Below are 18,776 nucleotides of genomic sequence, written 5' to 3' on the forward strand. Positions count from 1 at the left end.
TCTCCTTACTTCCCTATGTGGTCTTCTGCCTCACACTGAGTCACCTAGTTTCATGTCTACAGAAAGGTCATTCTCAGAGGACAAATCACATGTTGATTGTAAATCAGTAGCCCCATCCATTGAGAATTCAAATGGCAACTGTCTGGAGACAACCAGACACAATATAAGAGTGTTGCTTTGGCAGCCTCACTTACCCTCTGTCCCTTTCCTAACTATTGGTTCTCCTCTCTCTGCCCACAAAAGTGTCCCCCCACCAAACAAAACAAAGCAAAACACTACTGTCAACAAAACTCTTACACTTAAGGCCTGAGCACTCCTTGATGGTACGTGAAGCATCCAGTACAATGCCTTTCTGCAGATGAGTTTCGCATGGTAAACCTCTGATCCTGGTCAAGAACCTGGTGGGGACTCCAATGGTGATGTGACTTCCATTTATTTCAGTGAGGCTGAGCCTATCAAAAAGTCCCCCACTCTTGTCCTAGTAGCACCATTCCACGTGTCCCACACTGAGACCCAAATCACAATTTTCTAATGCCTCTCCTGCACCCAAATCTTCTCATTTTTCATGCTGTTCATTAAAATTTGGCAAGACCCTCTCTCGTCAAATTTATATTGTAGGTTATTATAATAATTTTCGACCTGTGGTGGCGCAGTGGATAAAGCGTCAACCTGGAAATGCTGAGGTTGCCGGATCGAAACCCTGGGCTTGCCTGGTCAAGGCACATATGGGAGTTGATGCTTCCAGCTCCTCCCCCTTTCTCTCTCTCTCTGTCTCTCCTCTCTCTCTGTCTCTCCCTCTTCTGTCTAAAATGAATAAATAAATAAAAATAAAAATAAAGAAATAATTTTCAAAGCCAAAATAGAGAAATATCTACTGATAGTTAATTTAGTTGGTGTCACACAGCCATAACTTTGATGTTAAGTCACATTGTATATTTAATATCAACCATCTTTTCAAGAGGAATTTGGGTCATTGCATGTCAGAGGTCCCTTCCCTTCAGGGGAGACCCTCAGCCCTCCAGGCTACTTCCTCGGGGTATTGACTGCCTCTCCTGTTAAAACCCATCTTGTAATGTGAACTTGGTCCACCTGCTCTAGTTCTTTGGTGGTAAGCTAAATCTTCGCCGTTCCTCACTTCAGACACACGGGGGCGCGAGACCGTAAGCGGTACCCGAGAAGGCGGCGAGGTGACGCTCTTGCTCTAAGGACGCAGACGTGCCCGCGTCCTGAGGGCCTCACTTTCCGATTGGACAGTGCTGGAGTCACGTGACTGGCGTGGGCTGCTGCCTTGGAAACGCCCTGCACCAGCTCCGGGTGGACGCGAGGAGCCGGTGCTCGGTCACGTGGCGACAGGAGGGGGTATTCTGGGGACACAATGTTGTGTACCAGAAGGCTGGGGGTTCTTGCAGCCCCGGCTGTAGCTGTGCTGCCCGGCCGACCGTGCCTGGGAGGCCTCGGAGCAGGGCTCCGAGCCCGAGGGGTCAGCACCAGCTGGTCTCCCGTAGGTGCCGCCTTCAATGTCAAGCCCCAGGGCTACCGCCCGGACCTGTTTGGCGAGCGCCGGGTGAGCGGCGCCGGCGGGGCTCCCGTCGTTTACCCGGGATGAGCTGCCCCCTTCTCCGCGGTTGGGAATGGGGGCAGGTTTTGCCGGTCCGGGAGGCGATGGGCAGCGCACGCACGTTGTACAGCAGGGTCTTATTTGCGTTCTTGGTGACTTGGCCGGTCACCACTTTGAGGGGCTGGGTTAAAGGGCGCGGGGCAATCTCTACTTTGTCCCCTGGTCACAGTGTGGGTCCTAGGACCTATCTCTGTGAACCCCTTGTTCCACGCACGTGAACTTAAAGGAGTTCATCTGGGAAGTGAATTCCGCCTGCCAGGTCCCGCCCTCTCACCACAGCCCAGCCCCTCCTACTAAAGTTCACTTTTGCTCAGAACCTCACGTGCAGAAGGGGCCTTGTCCTGTGAGTTCACATGCGGTGTCCAAGTGTTCTTTCTGCAATGACGCACTTGCCAGTGCTGTCATTAGTAATTCCTTTGACGCTCTAAATCCCATAATTTCTTTCAAAGCTTTGGGCTCTCTTGTTATTATTATTATTTTTAAACTTTCCATTGATTTGAGAGAGGAAGGCAGAGAGAGGAGAGGAGTTAGAGGGAGAGAGAGAAGAATCAACTTGCGGTTATGCTTAATCCCATTTAGTTGTGTGCTCATTGATAGCTTCTATGTGCCCTGATTGGGGATGTAATGGAGACCTCCATACCTGGGGATGAAGCTTTATTCATTGAACCACCCAGCCAGTACCTCCCTTGATTTTTCTTAAAACAAAAAACTGTTGAGAGGAAGTTAATTTTTTTTCCTTTTCCAAGTGAAAGGAGGGGAGATAGACTCCCGCAACAATCAGAATCCGACCAGCAACCCACATCTGGGCCTGACGCTCTGTCCACCTGGGGCCATGTTTGCAACTGAGCTATTTTTAGGGCCTGAGGCATAAGCTCCACCTGTGGCCAGTGTGCTTGAACCAGTTGAGTCACTGGCTGTGGAAGGGGCAGATAGAGGGGGTGAGAAAGAGAGAGAAGGGGAGGGATGGAGAAGCAGATGGTCGCTTCTTCTGTGTGCTGTGACTGCAATTGAACATGGACATCCACACGCCTGGCTGACTCTTCCACTGAGCAAACCAGCCACAACCTATTGTTTTTTATAAAATAATTACAAAATAAAAATTACACTTTTAAAAAACATGGGGAATGAGAAAGTGATATCTGTGATCACAGATATTATAATAAACCAACAAAACTCAGGATTTCTTTATAAAAAAGTACTGATACATAAAACCAAAAATTCATACTTTTAATAATAAATTGGAAATGCTCATTGAATTTCAGGGTCTGTTTGGAGTTCCTGAGCTCTGTACCCCAGAAGGATTTCATATTGCGCAAGAAAACGCCTTGAGAAAGACAGATGTGCTGGTGGCACGTGCGTGTTCCACACCACCTGGGCCGCAGACTGTGGTCATCTTTGACGAGCTCTCTGATGCCTTATGCAGGGTGGCTGACTTGGTAAGACTTGAAACTCCCTCTCTGCCGAGCTATTAAAATGTAAAGGTTATTATGTTTAATATTAGACGTATAAAGGTTAAAAACATCTGAAGCATTTGTGAGCTGTTGGGTATAATTTGAATGGGACAAATGTATAGGAAAAGGTGATATTTAGAACTTGTATTTTTTTTTTTTTTGTATTTTTCTGAAGTTGGAAACGGGGAGGCAGTCAGACAGACTCCCGCATGTGCCCGACCGGGATCCACCCAGCGTGCCCACCAGGGGGTGATGCTCTGCCCATCTGGGGCGTCGCTGTGTTGCAACCAGAGCCATTTTAGTGCCTGAGGCAGAGGCCACAGAGCCATCCTCAGCGCCTGGGCCAACTTTGCTCCAATGGAGCCTTGGCTGCAGGAGGGGAAGAGAGAGACAGAAAGGAAGGAGAGGGGAAGGGGTGGAGAAGCAGATAGGTGCTTCTCCTGTGTGCCCTGGCTGGGAATCGAACCCGGGACTCCCACACGCCAGGCCGACGCTCTACCACTGAGCCAACCGGCCAGGGCCTAGAACTTGTATTTTAATATGCATATTTAATAAAATATACATGTAATACATAATAAAAGAATGATTACTACCTGACCAGTGTTGGCACAGTGGACAGAGTGTCGACCTGGGACGCTGAGGTTCCAAGTTCAAAACCCCTAAGTCACTGACTTGAGCCCAAGTCAGAGACATCAGAGAGCTTGCTGGCTTGAGCAAGGGGTTACTGCCACCTCATATGAGAAGCAATCAATGAACAACTAATGTGCCACCACTGTATTTAATGCTTTTCATCTCTTTCCTTTCCTGTCCCACTCTCTCTCGCACCAAAAAAAAAACAAACTCCAAAATTTAAAAATTAAAAAAAAGAATATTATAAGACAACGATTTTATAAATTGTATTTTCCCCCAAGTGGTCATTTTGTTTTATTTTTCTTTTTTAATACTCTTGCTATGTAACAGTATTGTTTTCCTCATCACTACTACAAACAAGTTTGGAAATGTATGCTTGTGTTTTAAATTTTAGAATCAATTATAAATTCTGCAATACGTAAATTGGTCATTTATACTATAGGTTGTTTTGTATTTTTTTTTTTTACAGAGACAGAGAAAGTCAGAGAGAGGGATAGATAGGGACAGACAGACAGGAATGGAGAGAGATGAGAAGCATCAATCATTAGTTTTTCATTTTGACACCTTATTCATTGATTGCTTTCTCATATGTGCCTTGACCTTGGGCCTTCAGCAGACAGAGTAACCCCTTGCCTAAGCCAGAGACCTTGGGTCCAAGCTGGTGAGCTTTGCTCAAACCAGATGAGCCCACGCTCAAGCTGGCGACCTCGGGGTCTCGAACCTGGGTCCTCCGCATCCCAGTCCAACGCTCTATCCACTGCACCACCGCCCGGTCAGTCTATAATATAGGTTGTTAATTCTCCATAGCTTATTGTTCAAGTGCATTAGTAATGTTACTGTTACATCAAAAGTATAAAACTATGGATTTAAATGTTTTTCATTAAAACTGTGTAATAAAAATTAGGAAATTTTACCTATGGTGACCTTATTTTATGTTATAATTCATATATGTTTTCTTCTTGGAGAATGAAGGGAAAAAATGTGCAATACAGTATTTTGTAGTTTCCCTGTGTTGTCTTTTGCAATGTACTGCAATTAACTTTTCATGTAAAATCTAGTTTTAGATTTCATTTTTTTTAAAATTCTAGCTGAGTTTAATTCTGAGGTCAGTATAGTAGCAGTGGTAGTTGCATGCCGTTTAGGCTGGGGCTTGGAATTCATACTTACTAACGGGCTGTAAAGAGAGAATGGCCTTTATGTATTTATATTTGAAGGAGAAAGACTTTTCTGAAAGAAGGTTAGTAACTCGTGGTGGGTTGGCTCAGCGGTAGAGCATAGGCCCTGTGTGTGGAAGTCCCGGGTTCGATTCCCTGTCAGGGCACACAGGAGAAGTGACCGTCTGCTTCTCCACCCCTCCCCTCCTCTTCTCTCTCTGTTCCCCTCCTTCAGCCATGGCTCGAATGGTTTGAGCAGTTTGGCCCTGGGCACTGACGATGGCTGATGGCCTCAGCTCAGCCACTGAAATAGTTCCCTTCATTAGGAGCAACTGAGCAAGGGCCCCAGGTGGACGGAGCATCGCCCTCTAGTGGGCTTGCTGGGTGGATTCAGCCCAGGCACGTGCGGAAATCTGTTTCTCTGCCTCCCTGCCTCCTTGCCTCTCACTTAATTTAAAAAGTTAAAAAATAAAAAATAAAAAAAGGTTAGTAAAAGTGTTGAAGTCTTTGGACCAAAACAGACTTGATTCCAAGGAAGAACAAAATAACATTCAAAGAAGCTGCTTTGCCCTGCTAGCTAGGAACATTTCAGTAATACAGATGCACAGGTCAAGCCAAATGGCACATTTTAAAATAGGTTTTCATTCGCTCTGAGATCTTGGAAGAGAGCTTTTCATCACATTCCCTTTTGGTTTTGTCTTTCCTCTTTATTAGGCTGATTTTGTGAAAATTGCTCATCCAGAGCCGGCATTCAGACAGGCGGCGGACGAAGCTTGTAGAAGTATCGGCACCATGGTAGAAAAGTACGTTCCGGTTGCCTTCATTGCTCTACTGAGTGGGAATTACGCTCTAGAAAACGTGCCAGTGGGCTGGTCCCTCCCAGCAGGGTGGGGACTGGTTGGGCTCCTGCACAGCTTCCCTGTGTGGTGGGCATGGGGAGGTCTTGAGGCAGGTCACTGCTCTCACTTTCCCAGCAAAACCAGTGTGGCTATGAGCCTGCTATTCATCTTTTCTGTCACTTTCCTTGTTTATAAAGGGGGTCATGAAATGATACGCCTCTTAGGGTTGTAATGAAAATAAAATAATAAATATAAAGTGCTCATAAAGGTATCAGGAACATAGCAAATCTCCAATATTCTTATCATTGTTTACATTAAGTTAGGATTTTTTTAAAAAGACTTTTTTTTTAAGACTATTCATTTTAGAGAGGAGGGGGGAATGGTGGGGTGGGGGGAGGAGCAGGAAGCATCAACTCCCATATGTGCCTTGACCAGGCAAGCCCAGGGTTTCGAACCAACAACCTCATTGTACCAGGTCGACGCTTTATCCATTGCGCCACCACAGGTCAGACTAGGATTTTCTTTTAGTATTTAGTGGGAAGTTGGAGTTTCTAGATTATGGTGGAGTTAAATTGCTGTTGTGTTGGAGCTGTGGACCCCAGGGAACAACAGCCATGCGCCCCTTTGGAGGTAGAATTGGGGTCTAGGGAGATGCAAGGCAAGCTGAGGCTATGATTAAGTGACTTATTTTAAAAGTGATTTAGAGTTAAATTTCAATATTTTAGGCCACCTCTGAGAGCTCCCAGGATGCTTATTAAAATAACTAAGGATGAAGAGTGCCGTATTCAAATCACTTGAGTGCATGATGTCACGCCAGAAGTATCTGAAGCTAGTGAGAGCACCAGGCTCGCCTGACGTGAATATATGACCAAAAAACACCCAGGGCCAGTCAGCATCAGAAGACTTTCACAAACCAGAATGTGGAGGAGGAGACGGGGAGAGGAGGAGAGGGGACGTGGGGGGGGGGGGGGCGGAGGAGAAAGAGGAGGAGGGGAAGAGAACTGCGAGTGTGGAGGTGGCTTCTCTAGCTCACAAGACTTCCTGGAGGACCTAATACTTCAGCATGTATTGCTTCTGCTTTTCCTCCATTGAGCACCATTTGTTCTCTTTGAAACAAGACAAGTCATTTTTGTTACCACCGTTGAAAATCAAATTGTTGAATGGGATAAATCTTGTTCCTCCAAATTCCATGCAGTGAGCATGAAGAAGGGGCTGAAACTGGGGACTCTTTGGGAGAAAGAGCATTGCCTAGAGAAAGGCCTCAGGGTACAAGTCAGAGCCAGAGTCAGAGCATCAGGTCCCAGCCTGAGGTGTCCTGAAAGACGTGTGGAGCCCAGACGCTCAGATTCTGTCTGGTCTAATGGGTTTGGGCCTTGATTGTTTGGGAGGACAAAAGGGAACCGTAATTGATAGTGAAGTGTTGTCAAGAGTGTCTGTACAGAGTCTTCTCTTCGCCTGGAGAGCATTTCCATCTTCCTCTTCATCACACTGCCTTGCCTCCCCGAGTGAGGCCTGCCCAGGAGCCCAGAGTGAGGTCACCAGACAGCTCATAGCCACCAGTACCGCCTTGTTTCTCATTCTCACTGAGTGCTCTGAGTAATTTTCTTTCGTTAACTGAGTCCTATCTTAACTAGATGCTTTGGTTGATCTGTTAAAAATCTATAATTATCTGTGAGAAGCCTATAACTAGTGTTTTTGTTTAGAATTAAAGCCTAATAGATACTAAAGTACAGGCTTTATCTGAAGATCTTACGACATGAGATGTGTGGAAATTTGCTCACAGCTCTAAAGAGGGCAGTGCGGGCTACCTCTAGCCTGCTGCCCTTTGACATGGAGTGGCGCTGTAGGTGAACAGGCTTGGCGGAGCTGGACATCCGCAGTTTCTCCAGGTGTCCTGGGATGGCTGCCTGGGGCAGGACAGGACGTGTGCCTGTCCTTGTTGAGTTTTTTTATTGGAGGTGACTGTCTCAATTCCCTTGGTTTTCGAGGTGACTGTGAGAATGGTGGCAACAGAAATTCTTTGATTTATTTAGAACTGCAGTGTTTTGATTGTGACCTGACTGGGGAACCTGACCATCCAAGAGTCTCTGAGTAGGACTGGCAGACGGTTCTCATAGCCTCGCCCTTCCCTGAGGATCCAGGAGGCAGGGCCCACTCTGTGTCTAGAACCAGCTCTCTGGTTAGCCCTGAGTGTGTCGGAGCTTCTTGGCATCCAGGGAAGATGAACTCAGGCCTGGAGGTGCTCCTGTGGGCTTGGGTTGAGAGCAGTGCTCAGGTGAGGACCGCTGAGGGCAGGCTGTCAGGCTGCCTGTCAGTAGCTAGGGCTCATTGGTATGGGGAGTGTGTGCTTTCACCATAGGGCAACCCAAAGTTCAACAGCTGAGGGGTTCCAATAATTTGTGCAAGGTCACAGAGGAGAATGAGGCCTGTGTTGCAGCCTGAGTGTGTGGCTCTGACGCCTGTGTCCTGGAGTCCCCATAGTGGGCCTGGCATTCTCACCCGTATGAGCCAAGGTTGCCCAGGGCACGCAGGTCCAGACTGCAGAATCTTTGTATTGTCCATGATTCCTTCCATTGTCACTCCTCCCCTGACTTGGAGTCACCAAGACATGGCTACTGCATGTTGCTCACTGGGCGTGGTTCTGAAAGGCAGTGGGTTAGTGAAATCCCCAGTTACCACATTCTCTGCTCTCTCCTGTGTGTTCTTCAGGCTCCAGCTGCCAACTGACTTGAAATTTACCTCTGTACCTTCCAGAACAGTTTCTGCTTTCATGCTGTCCAGCAGACTACTGGTCAGTATGCTGAATGCTCTTCCTAGTGCAGATGAAGAAAGGAAATAAAACCTCAACCTTTTGGCCTCTGCAAGTGTATGCTAGAATCTGACATAATTCTCTTGATGTCAAAAAGAAGGTATTAGAAAATCATTTAACTTTTTTATTTGTAATTTTTCTAGGTTGAACACAAATGTGGAATTACATCAAAGTTTGCAAAAATTGCTAGCTGATGACAAACTTGTGGATTCCCTTGATCCAGAAACCAGGTACTCATTCCCTCACATTCATTATGACTGTGACTGTGGAAGGGAGACGGGGACACTCTCCCTGGAGGGCTCTGGACTCACAGCCCCGTGTGGAGCGTTTCTCCGCGGGGGTCTTTACACGACTCCCGCACTTTCTCTAGGACTCCACTCGAATGGTATCTCCCCAGAAATCCTTGTAGAGGTCATGCTCTTATCCCCTTTGTTTTCCTTCTTAGTCCTAATCACTTCCAACATGACCTCATTCGTTTGTTACTTTGTTTATCCTTTTCTCCTTCCCTAGACAGGAAGCGCCTTGAGAACAGGGATCTGGTTTGTTTGGTTCACTGCTGCATCCTGGCACCTCCAACACTAAGGTCCTGCGGGGTGCTTAACCAATGAACCATACCGATAAGCAGTTGATAATTACAATTAGCTTCATGCTTCAAGTTCCAAAATTGATACCGCCAGAAGATATTATCAAAGTAATTTTATTTACTGGGTGGATATCAAGAGCCCTGAAATGAGTTGCTTTGTTTATCCTTTTCTCCTTCCCTAGACAGGAAGCGCCTTGAGAACAGGGATCTGGTTTGTTTGGTTCACTGCTGCATCCTGGCACCTCCAACACTAAGGTCCTGCGGGGTGCTTAACCAATGAACCATACCGATAAGCAGTTGATAATTACAGTTAGCTTCATGCTTCAAGTTCCAAAATTGATACCGCCAGAAGATATTATCAAAGTAATTTTATTTACTGGGTGGATATCAAGAGCCCTGAAATGAGTTGCTTTGGTTCACTACGTTATATTTATTCATCTGAATTGAAAAGCTTAATTTCTAAGTTAATACATAAATATATTTGATACAGAGCTTTGTATATCATATTTCTTTGCTCAAATGTATTTACTTACAAAATAAGTGTTGTAGGGATTGTTAACCTACCTAGATATTATTTGTGTCATAACACAGAGATAACGTTTTTTGTTACCTGTTTATACTTGTGTGTCTGCTTTTTATTTATGGAACACATTCTTCCTTTTACTTTTGGTTCTTCTTCCTCCTGTTTCCTTTTATTCTTTCTGTCTTCAAATTTGGCCTGTGACTTCCAGTGAAGCTCTGCTCAACAAGGACCAGTTGATAATGCGAGCTTGTGTTAATTGGTGTGTGAGTAGCATGGTGAACGAGTAGCACAGTGAGGCTGTCTTGGGGATGCCTTCACCTGATGGCCCGTGTGCGGATGTTTGTTTGGTTTTACTGCACTTCATTGCTCCGATGCTTAGAAGACTAGTAAAGCTAGCTGGACCATAAGAATAGTTTGTATTTAGTATAACTATTGTATTTAGCATTGTACTGCCTTATTAGCAAAACAAGTAAAAGGTAAATGTCTGCTGATTTTGCCAGATTTAGACTCAGTTGATACTGACAACAGCAGATTAGTCATAATATGACTTTAATAAATATTGACTTTTCAATAAATTGTTAGTCATTATTAATGACTAACAATTTTAGTATACTAGCAGACCATTTTAGATACAAAAGATTTGTGTTAATAGGACACAAACCACATTTCTAGATGCTACTAAAAATTTCAATAGGGTTTTTAAAATAACAAAATGATAAATGCATTGGGAAAAATAGACTGGGTAGAACATCAATGTTCTAGGAAGGAAAGGTATCTTTGAAGTGGGAGAAAAGAATTTGAAGTAATAATTATTGAAACTAAGAGTACTTGTACATCCTGAAATGTGTTGGCTAACACCCAGAAGGAACCTTTTATATGGTAAAGTATGAGACAATGTCTAAACAAAGAATTATAGATTTAATAAAATATTTTGTCATAACAAATTAATATATAGAAGAAATAATTTAAATTGAGCATATCATCATCCTATTCTTAGATATATTCCTTGAAATACTAGTTTTATTCAAAAATACTCCTAGAAGGGTCCCACTGGTGAATAATTTTGAAATCTGATATTGTATTTTCCCCTCTTGAAGAATTGTAGTATATTAGGGTCTCTGAGAAGCCCATCCATAAAGAAACCTGTTTTACTTGAGGTTTTCCAAAACCATCAGGAGCTTTGTTGTATGCAAAGAATATAACAAACACATTCTCCAGAAAATGCAATGGAGGGAAGATCCCATTCACAAGAGCAACGAAAGCTGTAATACACCTTGGAATAATCTCAGGAAAGCAGAGTACAGAGCCTCACACAGTCATACCCGAGAAGTGTGAAAAATGATATTTAAATGGGGAAACATACTGTCTGTTTAGGTAAGACGGAAGAAAGCTCAATAGTGTTCTCTACTGGTCTGTAAGTTTAATGCTATCCAGTCTAAGGAAGTTTTTTGTTTTTCTTACTTAAAATGATTTTGTACTCATAGGTAATAAATATGCCAGAATAGGCAGGAAAAATCTGGCGAAGTACAAAAAAGGAACTTGTAACAGATAATAAAATGTATTATAAAAATATTGTATTTGAAAGAGCATTATACTAATGCCAGAATGGACAGTTAGGTCAATGAAAGAATAAATTTGAGACACAGACACACATATACATTAAACTACTTAGTATGTGATAGCAGTGTCATTTTACATCAGTAGGGAAAGACTTGGTTTTCAGTAAATGATGTCAGGCCAATGGATAACTACTTGGGGGGAAAGTAGATTAATTAAAAATTTAACTATTTTAAAAAATAAATCACAAAAGTGTTGATGATCTTGGAATGTGGAAAGTCTTTGCATGATAACCAAAGTTAGACCACAAAAGGAAAGATTGATTTGATTATATCAAAACTTCAGATTTTGGTATGGCAAAACTTTTTTACATTCAAAGTCAGGATACACAAATGGGGCAAATGTTAACTGATAAATGTTACATAATAAAGGGTTATTGTACTTACTATGTTAGAATGCCTTGCATATTATTTTTAAAAAGAAAAAGAGAAAAGGGAATGCTTTTATAGAAAAAAAATGGGTTAAGGATTCTTTTTGTGAAATTCTCATTTCACAAAATAAGAAATAGCAACAGATGGCTATTAAGTGATGTAACAATAACCTGACCTGTGGTGGCGCAGTGGATAAAGCGTTTACCTGGAAATGCTGAGGTTGCCTGTTCAAAACCCTGAGCTTTCCTGGTCAAGGCATATATAGAAAGCAGCTACTATGAGTTGATGCTTCCTGCTTCTTCCCCCTTTCTCACTCTCCCTTTCTTTCTCTCTCCCCCTCCTCTAAAAATAAATTTAAAAAATATTTTAAAAAATAAAATAAACTTATAACAATATGTAATAATTCTGGCATTCTGTGGGTAGGAGTGGCTAGAAATGTGACCTCTAGAATGAAACCGTCTCGATTGGATTTTGGCTCATAGCTTCACAAGTGTTGGCTTTCTCCTCTCTAAGAGGAAAATAAAAAAGCACTTTAGATTATTCTGAGGTTGCAATGCAATAATGAATGTAAGATGCTTGTCAATGTCTAGTACAGAGTATTCGCAGTTGTGACCTACGATTACAGAAAGGTGAGGAGCCCAGCAGTTGACGAAGTTGAAACAGAGTAAGAGTCATGTTTTAATGGTTTGGGATAATGAATCCTCTCTAGTTAAATACAAATTGATAAATCTTTATGGAGGATGGTTTAGTAATAATATCAAGGTTCGTACTTTGGGATGATTTTAATTTCTTGGAGTTTATCCTAAGGAAAAAAACAAGGATAAAGAAGTGTATGGCACAGCATTTTCATCCTAGCATGTTTTACAGGACTGGGAAAAATGAAAACAGTTTTAGTCCATATGACAAAACAGAATACAAACATTAAAAGCCATGTTTTCAAAGAATATTTAAAGATGTAGAGAAATATTCAATATTTGTGATAAAATTTTTCAAGAGAAAGCAAGATATAGAAGTCTGAGTACTTGGGTCTCAGTTATTCTCAGTAAGTGGTGTATGAAGTGAAAGTAAGTTGGATAAAGAGCAAGGCAGGGTCTGCATTGTTGGTGTGAGCCACAAGTTAGTTACCATCAGTTCAATATCTTCATGAGACAGAGATGCTGCCTCAGCCTGTGCTTGGCAAGACGAGGTCCCTTTGAGTTTCCCCAGACACCCCAGCCTACCTGGCATGGCACCTGGGAGCTGTTTTGAGTGAGGGAACAAACATAGAGCCCCTTATATTCATTTAGATCAGGGGTCCCCAAACTACAGCCCGTAGGCCACATGCGGCCCCCTGAGGCCATTTATCCGGCCCCCCGCCGCACTTCTGGAAGGGTACCTCTTTCATTGGTGGTCAGTGAGAGGAGCATAGTTCCCATTGAAATATTGGTCAGTTTGTTGATTTAAATTTACTTGTTCTTTATTTTAACCATTGTATTTGTTCCCGTTTTGTTTTTTTACTTTAAAATAAGATATGTGCAGTGTGCATAGGAATTTGTTCATAGTTTTTTTTATAGTCTGGCCCTCCAATGGTCTGAGAGACAGTGAACTGGCCCCCTGTGTAAAAAGTTTGGGGACCCCTGATTTAGAAACTCAGCAAACATTTTTCAGGTACCTAATACATGCTAGCACTGTGCAAATATCTAACCTTATCTTAATATAATTTAACATGTTCTTCATAGCCTTAAAGAAAGAAAAAGTAGATTGGAAGAAAATGCTATAAGAATTTTAATACAAATTATCTTTGGTGGGATTAGTGATTTTAATTTTTCATACCTTTCTGTAGTAAAGCTGTTATATAATAAGCTTATAAAATAGATTTTCATCACCAATTTATCAACTTCTTTTATCTTTCTTTTATTAAAACAGCCAGTACCTTTGCTAGATAAGAGTGGTATGTTTTTTAGGTTGACTCTTTAGGAAATGAGATCAATATGAAGTAGAAAAAAATGGGGTTTAGGGGCTTGAGTAAATCCTTACATTATTTAAGAAAGAAGGAAACTAGTAAATTATTACTGTGTTCTATTGAGTTTCAGAAAGGTGTATATCGTAATCAGGAAGATAAATGTGTCCATTATGAAAAGTCAAGAAGAGCCAGAAGAGTAGGTCAAATGCCAGGATAACATAATTACAGAAAAAAAAGTATGAAATGTTAACCAAAAGAAGAGTTACACTTGAAATTGGTTTCAAGCTTGCAGCAGGATTAAAAAGAAAACTGTTCTCATTAGCCAAGAAACTCAACTTACAGCTCAACATCAAAGAGTTTAATATTCTAAGTAGCTTCAAATAGTTGGAAGAAAAACTGAATTTCATGCAGAAGGTCTTTGAAAAATTGTCCAAGTGTAAATTATTTTGTATTTAATTATTGGGATTTGGATGGAGTTGAAGTAAGTAATTATCATGGTGTCTTTCACAGGTTTGTACTCCACAAATAAAAAAGAATGAGCTCATACATAAAAAACACATTGTAATTGTTTTTCATGTTTTGCAGTACATATATTGACTTATTTAAACATTGGATAAAGCTATTTTTTTTGTTCCTTCTTTGCCTACTGTATTTAATATCCATATAAAGCTTGTATAGCCATGTACAATGAAGACCTCTCAACACATGACTTTTCATCATGTGGACTCAACACAACCTTTCAAAAAATTGTGTGGTCATCCAACAATTCTTTTTAAAGCAGAAATCACAAATGCTGTTGGATCCCATAGCAGAGGCCCTGGATTTAGTTGGTGGTAGAGGACAGAGTTCAGAGATCTCATCATGGAGGATGGGACATTTCATGAGATGTCAGGTTAATCATGCTAAGGACTTCTGACCTTGAGAAAAATCATCTTGCTGGAGTGCAGACTGAAGGGAAGGGGGCCCGTCAGCGGTGGTTGCAATATGTCAGGGCAAGGGTGACAGCAGCCTGAAAGATATACTTTTTTTCCCTGGTCCTGTAATATTAGTCATGTTTAAGAGTGATGATGGTCTATTATCTCCTGGAAGTCAGGTACAATATATTTTTACTCTAATATATTTGAAGAGCTGTCCCAACCCATGCTTTTGTACCATAGCATGATGATGTCTTATTTCCAGTACACGTTTTCTTTAATTTACTGTACTTCTAACAATAGTGATACTAATTCCCAAGTCTTAGGCAAATTTAACACAATGGGAAGAGGTTTGAATGTTGAAGCTGATGAAGAGTCTGCTTTTCAATAGTGAAGAGGGAAGTCAGACTTTAAATATGGCTGACACATCAAAGGGTATTATTGTTCGTCTCTTTTTGTACTTACCAAACCCTTTATTTGTATCTCTATTTAGAAATTTTTTATTTCTTTCACCTTGTATTTATTCATTCATTTAAATTGTATTTATCTTTTTATGAAATGTGCCATTTGGAACATACCTAAGTCTTTACCCACAAGCAGATTACAGTATAGTTCTGTTAAATACACATGCTAAATATAACATGTATTATAGTTGGAAGTATATAAGCTTATCCAGTTGTGGCATGTATGTATGTCCCACAAGTATTAATTTGGTACATTGCATACAGTATACACTAAATATTTTTTGAAAGAAAAACAGCTGCACAGTTGAAAAGATTTCCATCTCCTCTGGAAAAAAGCAGCAGATAAGTTTGTTTTCATTGGAGTAATCATCATTCCTTTGGTTCAGTTTAAAGCTTACTGTACAGTTAGCATAATACAAATGACACTGGATCACCATTGAAGAGCTTAAAAACCCACTCAGCTAGATGTTTTGTCTGACTTTAAGGTGTTAGATCTCATTTCATACAGACAGTGTGCAGGAGTGCGTGTGTGTTTGTGTATGTGTGTAAACATCTGGGTTTTGGAAGGTTGAGAAAGGCCATTTTATTTAGCAAAAAAGTTAATTTTTGTTAATAATTATTCTACCTATTATAACCTGGGGTTCATTTTATTTATAGGCGAGTGGCCGAGCTGTTTATGTTTGATTTTGAAATCAGTGGAATCCATCTAGACAAAGAAAAGGTAAAACTTTCCTTTCTGGGTTTTGGGTCCTATTGTTTTACTAATATTTAGTTGATACCCTTGTTGCTTCAGTGCTCATGTACAGCTTGAATTGGTTGTATTTGAATGTAGGGCTCTCCGAAGTTGGCCTGTCACCCATGATAATTCAGAATTAAAAGATGACTTCAGATAGTAGGGGTGTTTTAGATGGCTTGGGGTCAGGATGAACTGCTCAGTATCAGGAAAGACAAGGCAAGTGAAGAGGAATGCCTACACCATAGAGTGAGATCTGGAGGTAGAAGTACAGGGATATTGTTAAGACTTGCAGATAGGTGTATTTATTCATATTAAAGGTGTCTTTGATGGAACCACACAGTTCTGCTTCTAAAGCAGTGTGTATAGGTCAGAGATTGTTTAAGTTGGGATGCAAGGGGCCTAATATATTGTCCAGACCGCCTCATTTTATAGATGTAGAAACAAGACAAAGTGATTTATTCAAGTTCCCATCCTTAGTTTCCAGGACTTCTAATCCTGGCTACTGCTCATTCTAAAACATTACATCTTAGGAAACAGTGCCTCATTTTGGTAGCTAGCTCCAGGTTGGATGAATGAGTGACTTGGCCACCACTGAAAGGCCGCCTGCTCTGCAGTGTCTCCCGTGCTTGCCTGCATCTAGACTATTATGGCTGTGCTTTTTTTTTCTCCTCCTAATAAGTATAGTATAAAACCAGTTAACCTATTAATAGAAATTAGTTTATTAGAGTATCTTGGAAAGTAGAGGGCTGGGTCTTGCGATATATATCACATACAGTAGGTAATGTCATTTTGATTGGTACAGGGTGTGAGGAACTAACCACTGGGGCCACTCCCACACTAATGTTTTTGTGTGGCTTTAAGACTCAATCTTTGACTCCTGGCCTAACCCTGAACCAGGGTGTGCCTTCCCAGAATCCACAAGGCTAGTAAGCGATACTGTGAATTCAAGAATGGACACATTTTCCCCTCCTCAAGCCAGTTATTTAATTCTCTGTACCAATGATACCACTAGTCTCTGAGTCACTCAAATAAAGTTTTAAGGTCAGTTTGCATTTTTTCTGTTCCCAGTATTTTCATGTCATTATCAGTGACCAAGTCCCTGATTATTCCTTTAGATCTCCAGCATCTGTCTGCATCCCCCCAAAAACTCCTGGGCTGTCCTAAAGTCATTTGTCTTCTTGATACTCATTAGAATTAAGAGTGATTAAATATTTGCTATTTAAAGCATATATTTCTAATCAGATCTTAATAACAACTTTGAGGCCGGTTGCTACTGTTATTCCTGTTTTATATGTAGATGAAAAAACTGAGACATCAGAGGTTATATGATTTATACGAGGTCACAGAGTTAAAAGGGGCATATTTCATATATAGGGTTTGGTAAAAACAGGTTTATAGTTGTTTGTATGGAAAATAATACAATAATTAATAAAAAAATAGTATAAGAATACACTCTTGTGTTTCATATACTCACAACTGGAAACCTGAATGTATCCTGCCTCATATGTCAAACACCCTCAAGCCTATTCAGCTAGCCCTTCCTGCAGGTCTTCTGATGGTCAGTCTAACCTGTCCCTGAACATTGGAGTCATTTCCTTAAAGCGTTGATCTGATTGTTCCTCTCCTGCCCAGAATTTTCAGTGACTCTCCATTACCTGCTGAAAAAGTGCCAATAGCAGTTAACACAGGGCAGTGCTTTCACGGCTCTCCCTGCGCTTCAGTGAATTAATGACACTGTATCCCATTTGTGGTCCTGTGCCATTCTCTGCATGCTCACCAGATTTGCCTGCCTGAAACGCCTGTTAAAGCTTCACTTTCAGCCCACAGTTGTCTGCAAAGCTTTTTGCAATCTCCAGGGTGAAAGTCTGTATTCAATTGAACTCATATTTTACTTATTTCACAAATATAATATTTATCTTTAATTGCTTTTTATTGAAGTTATTAGTAAATCCTTACCTAAATTAATATGTTTCTTGACAGAGTATGGATCATGTTGTTTTTGTTATTGTTGTTTGGTTTTGTTTTTTTTGTGACAGAGACACAGAGGGAGAGACAGAGAGAGGGACAGTTAGGGACAGACAGACAGGAAGGGAGAGAGATGAGAAGCATCAATTCTTTGTTTTTTTTATTTTATTTTATTTATTTTTTTACAGAGGCAGAGATAGACAGGGACAGACAGACAGGAACGGAGAGAGATGAGAAGCATCAATCATTAGTTTTTCATTGCGCGTTGCGACTTCTTAGTTGTTCATTGATTGCTTTCTCATATGTGCCTTGACCGCGGGCCTTCAGCAGACCGAGTAACCCCTTGCTGGAGCCAGCAACCTTGGGTCCAAGCTGGTGAGCTTTTCGCTCAAGCCAGATGAGCCCGCGCTCAAGCTGGCGACCTCGGGGTCTCGAACCTGGGTCCTTCCACATCCCAGTCCGATGCTCTATCCACTGCGCCACCACCTGGTCAGGCTATTCTTTGTTGAGGCTCCTTAGTCTCCTTAGTTGTTCATTGATTGCTCTCTCATATGTGCCTTGACCGGGGGGGCTATAGCAGAGCGAGTGACCCCTTCCTCAAGCCAGCAACCTTGGGCTCAAGCCAGCAACCATGGGGTCATGTCTATGATCCCATGCTCAAGTTAACGACCCGCGCTCAAGCTGGTGAGCCTGCGCTCAAGCTGAATGAGCCTGCACTCAAGCCAGCAACCTTGAGATTTTGAACCTGGGTCCTCCATGTCGCAGTCCGATGCTCTATATCTACTGCACCACCACCTGGTCAGGCATGGATCATGTTTTTAATGCACACCAGTTTTGGACTCAGTAAAATATTCAATGAATATATAATGAATCATGTCAGCTGATATTAATCAAGTTTGATATCTTCAAGAGGAAGATTGTAGCTGAATATCTATATTATTTTATTTAGTCTTCATGAAATTGTTTTTGAAATTGTACTAAATAGTAATATGTATCAAATCAAGGTCAGCTCCACTAGCATTGACCTGTTTCTTTATTTTACATTTTTGCAAGAGTAGCTGCCCTTCTAAGAAAGTAACTCCCTGGAAACCCACGGACATTAAAGAAGCAAGTAACTTAAGCCTGCTAAATTCCCCTCTTGTAATTTCTATGTTAGTTCT

The 18,776-nt window shown here is 41.6% G+C and overlaps 1 protein-coding gene across 2 annotated transcripts in view; it reads left to right on the top strand.

The window, feature by feature from the left end:
* The first annotated feature begins 1,281 nt into the window (after window positions 1-1,281).
* The window catches only part of MIPEP (mitochondrial intermediate peptidase), a 175,907-nt gene continuing 158,412 nt past the window's right edge, over window positions 1,282-18,776 (top strand). For both annotated transcript variants that reach the window (XM_066236844.1, XM_066236845.1), the window contains exons 1-5: window positions 1,282-1,564; window positions 2,881-3,054; window positions 5,568-5,656; window positions 8,645-8,731; window positions 15,573-15,636. In XM_066236844.1, coding sequence (XP_066092941.1) covers window positions 1,376-1,564; window positions 2,881-3,054; window positions 5,568-5,656; window positions 8,645-8,731; window positions 15,573-15,636 — 603 coding nt within the window. In that variant the 5' untranslated portion in view covers window positions 1,282-1,375. The remainder of the gene's footprint in view (window positions 1,565-2,880; window positions 3,055-5,567; window positions 5,657-8,644; window positions 8,732-15,572; window positions 15,637-18,776) is intronic.

This window comes from Saccopteryx bilineata, chromosome 6 (assembly GCF_036850765.1).
Source record: "Saccopteryx bilineata isolate mSacBil1 chromosome 6, mSacBil1_pri_phased_curated, whole genome shotgun sequence".
In the NCBI taxonomy this organism is placed as follows: domain Eukaryota; kingdom Metazoa; phylum Chordata; class Mammalia; order Chiroptera; family Emballonuridae; genus Saccopteryx; species Saccopteryx bilineata.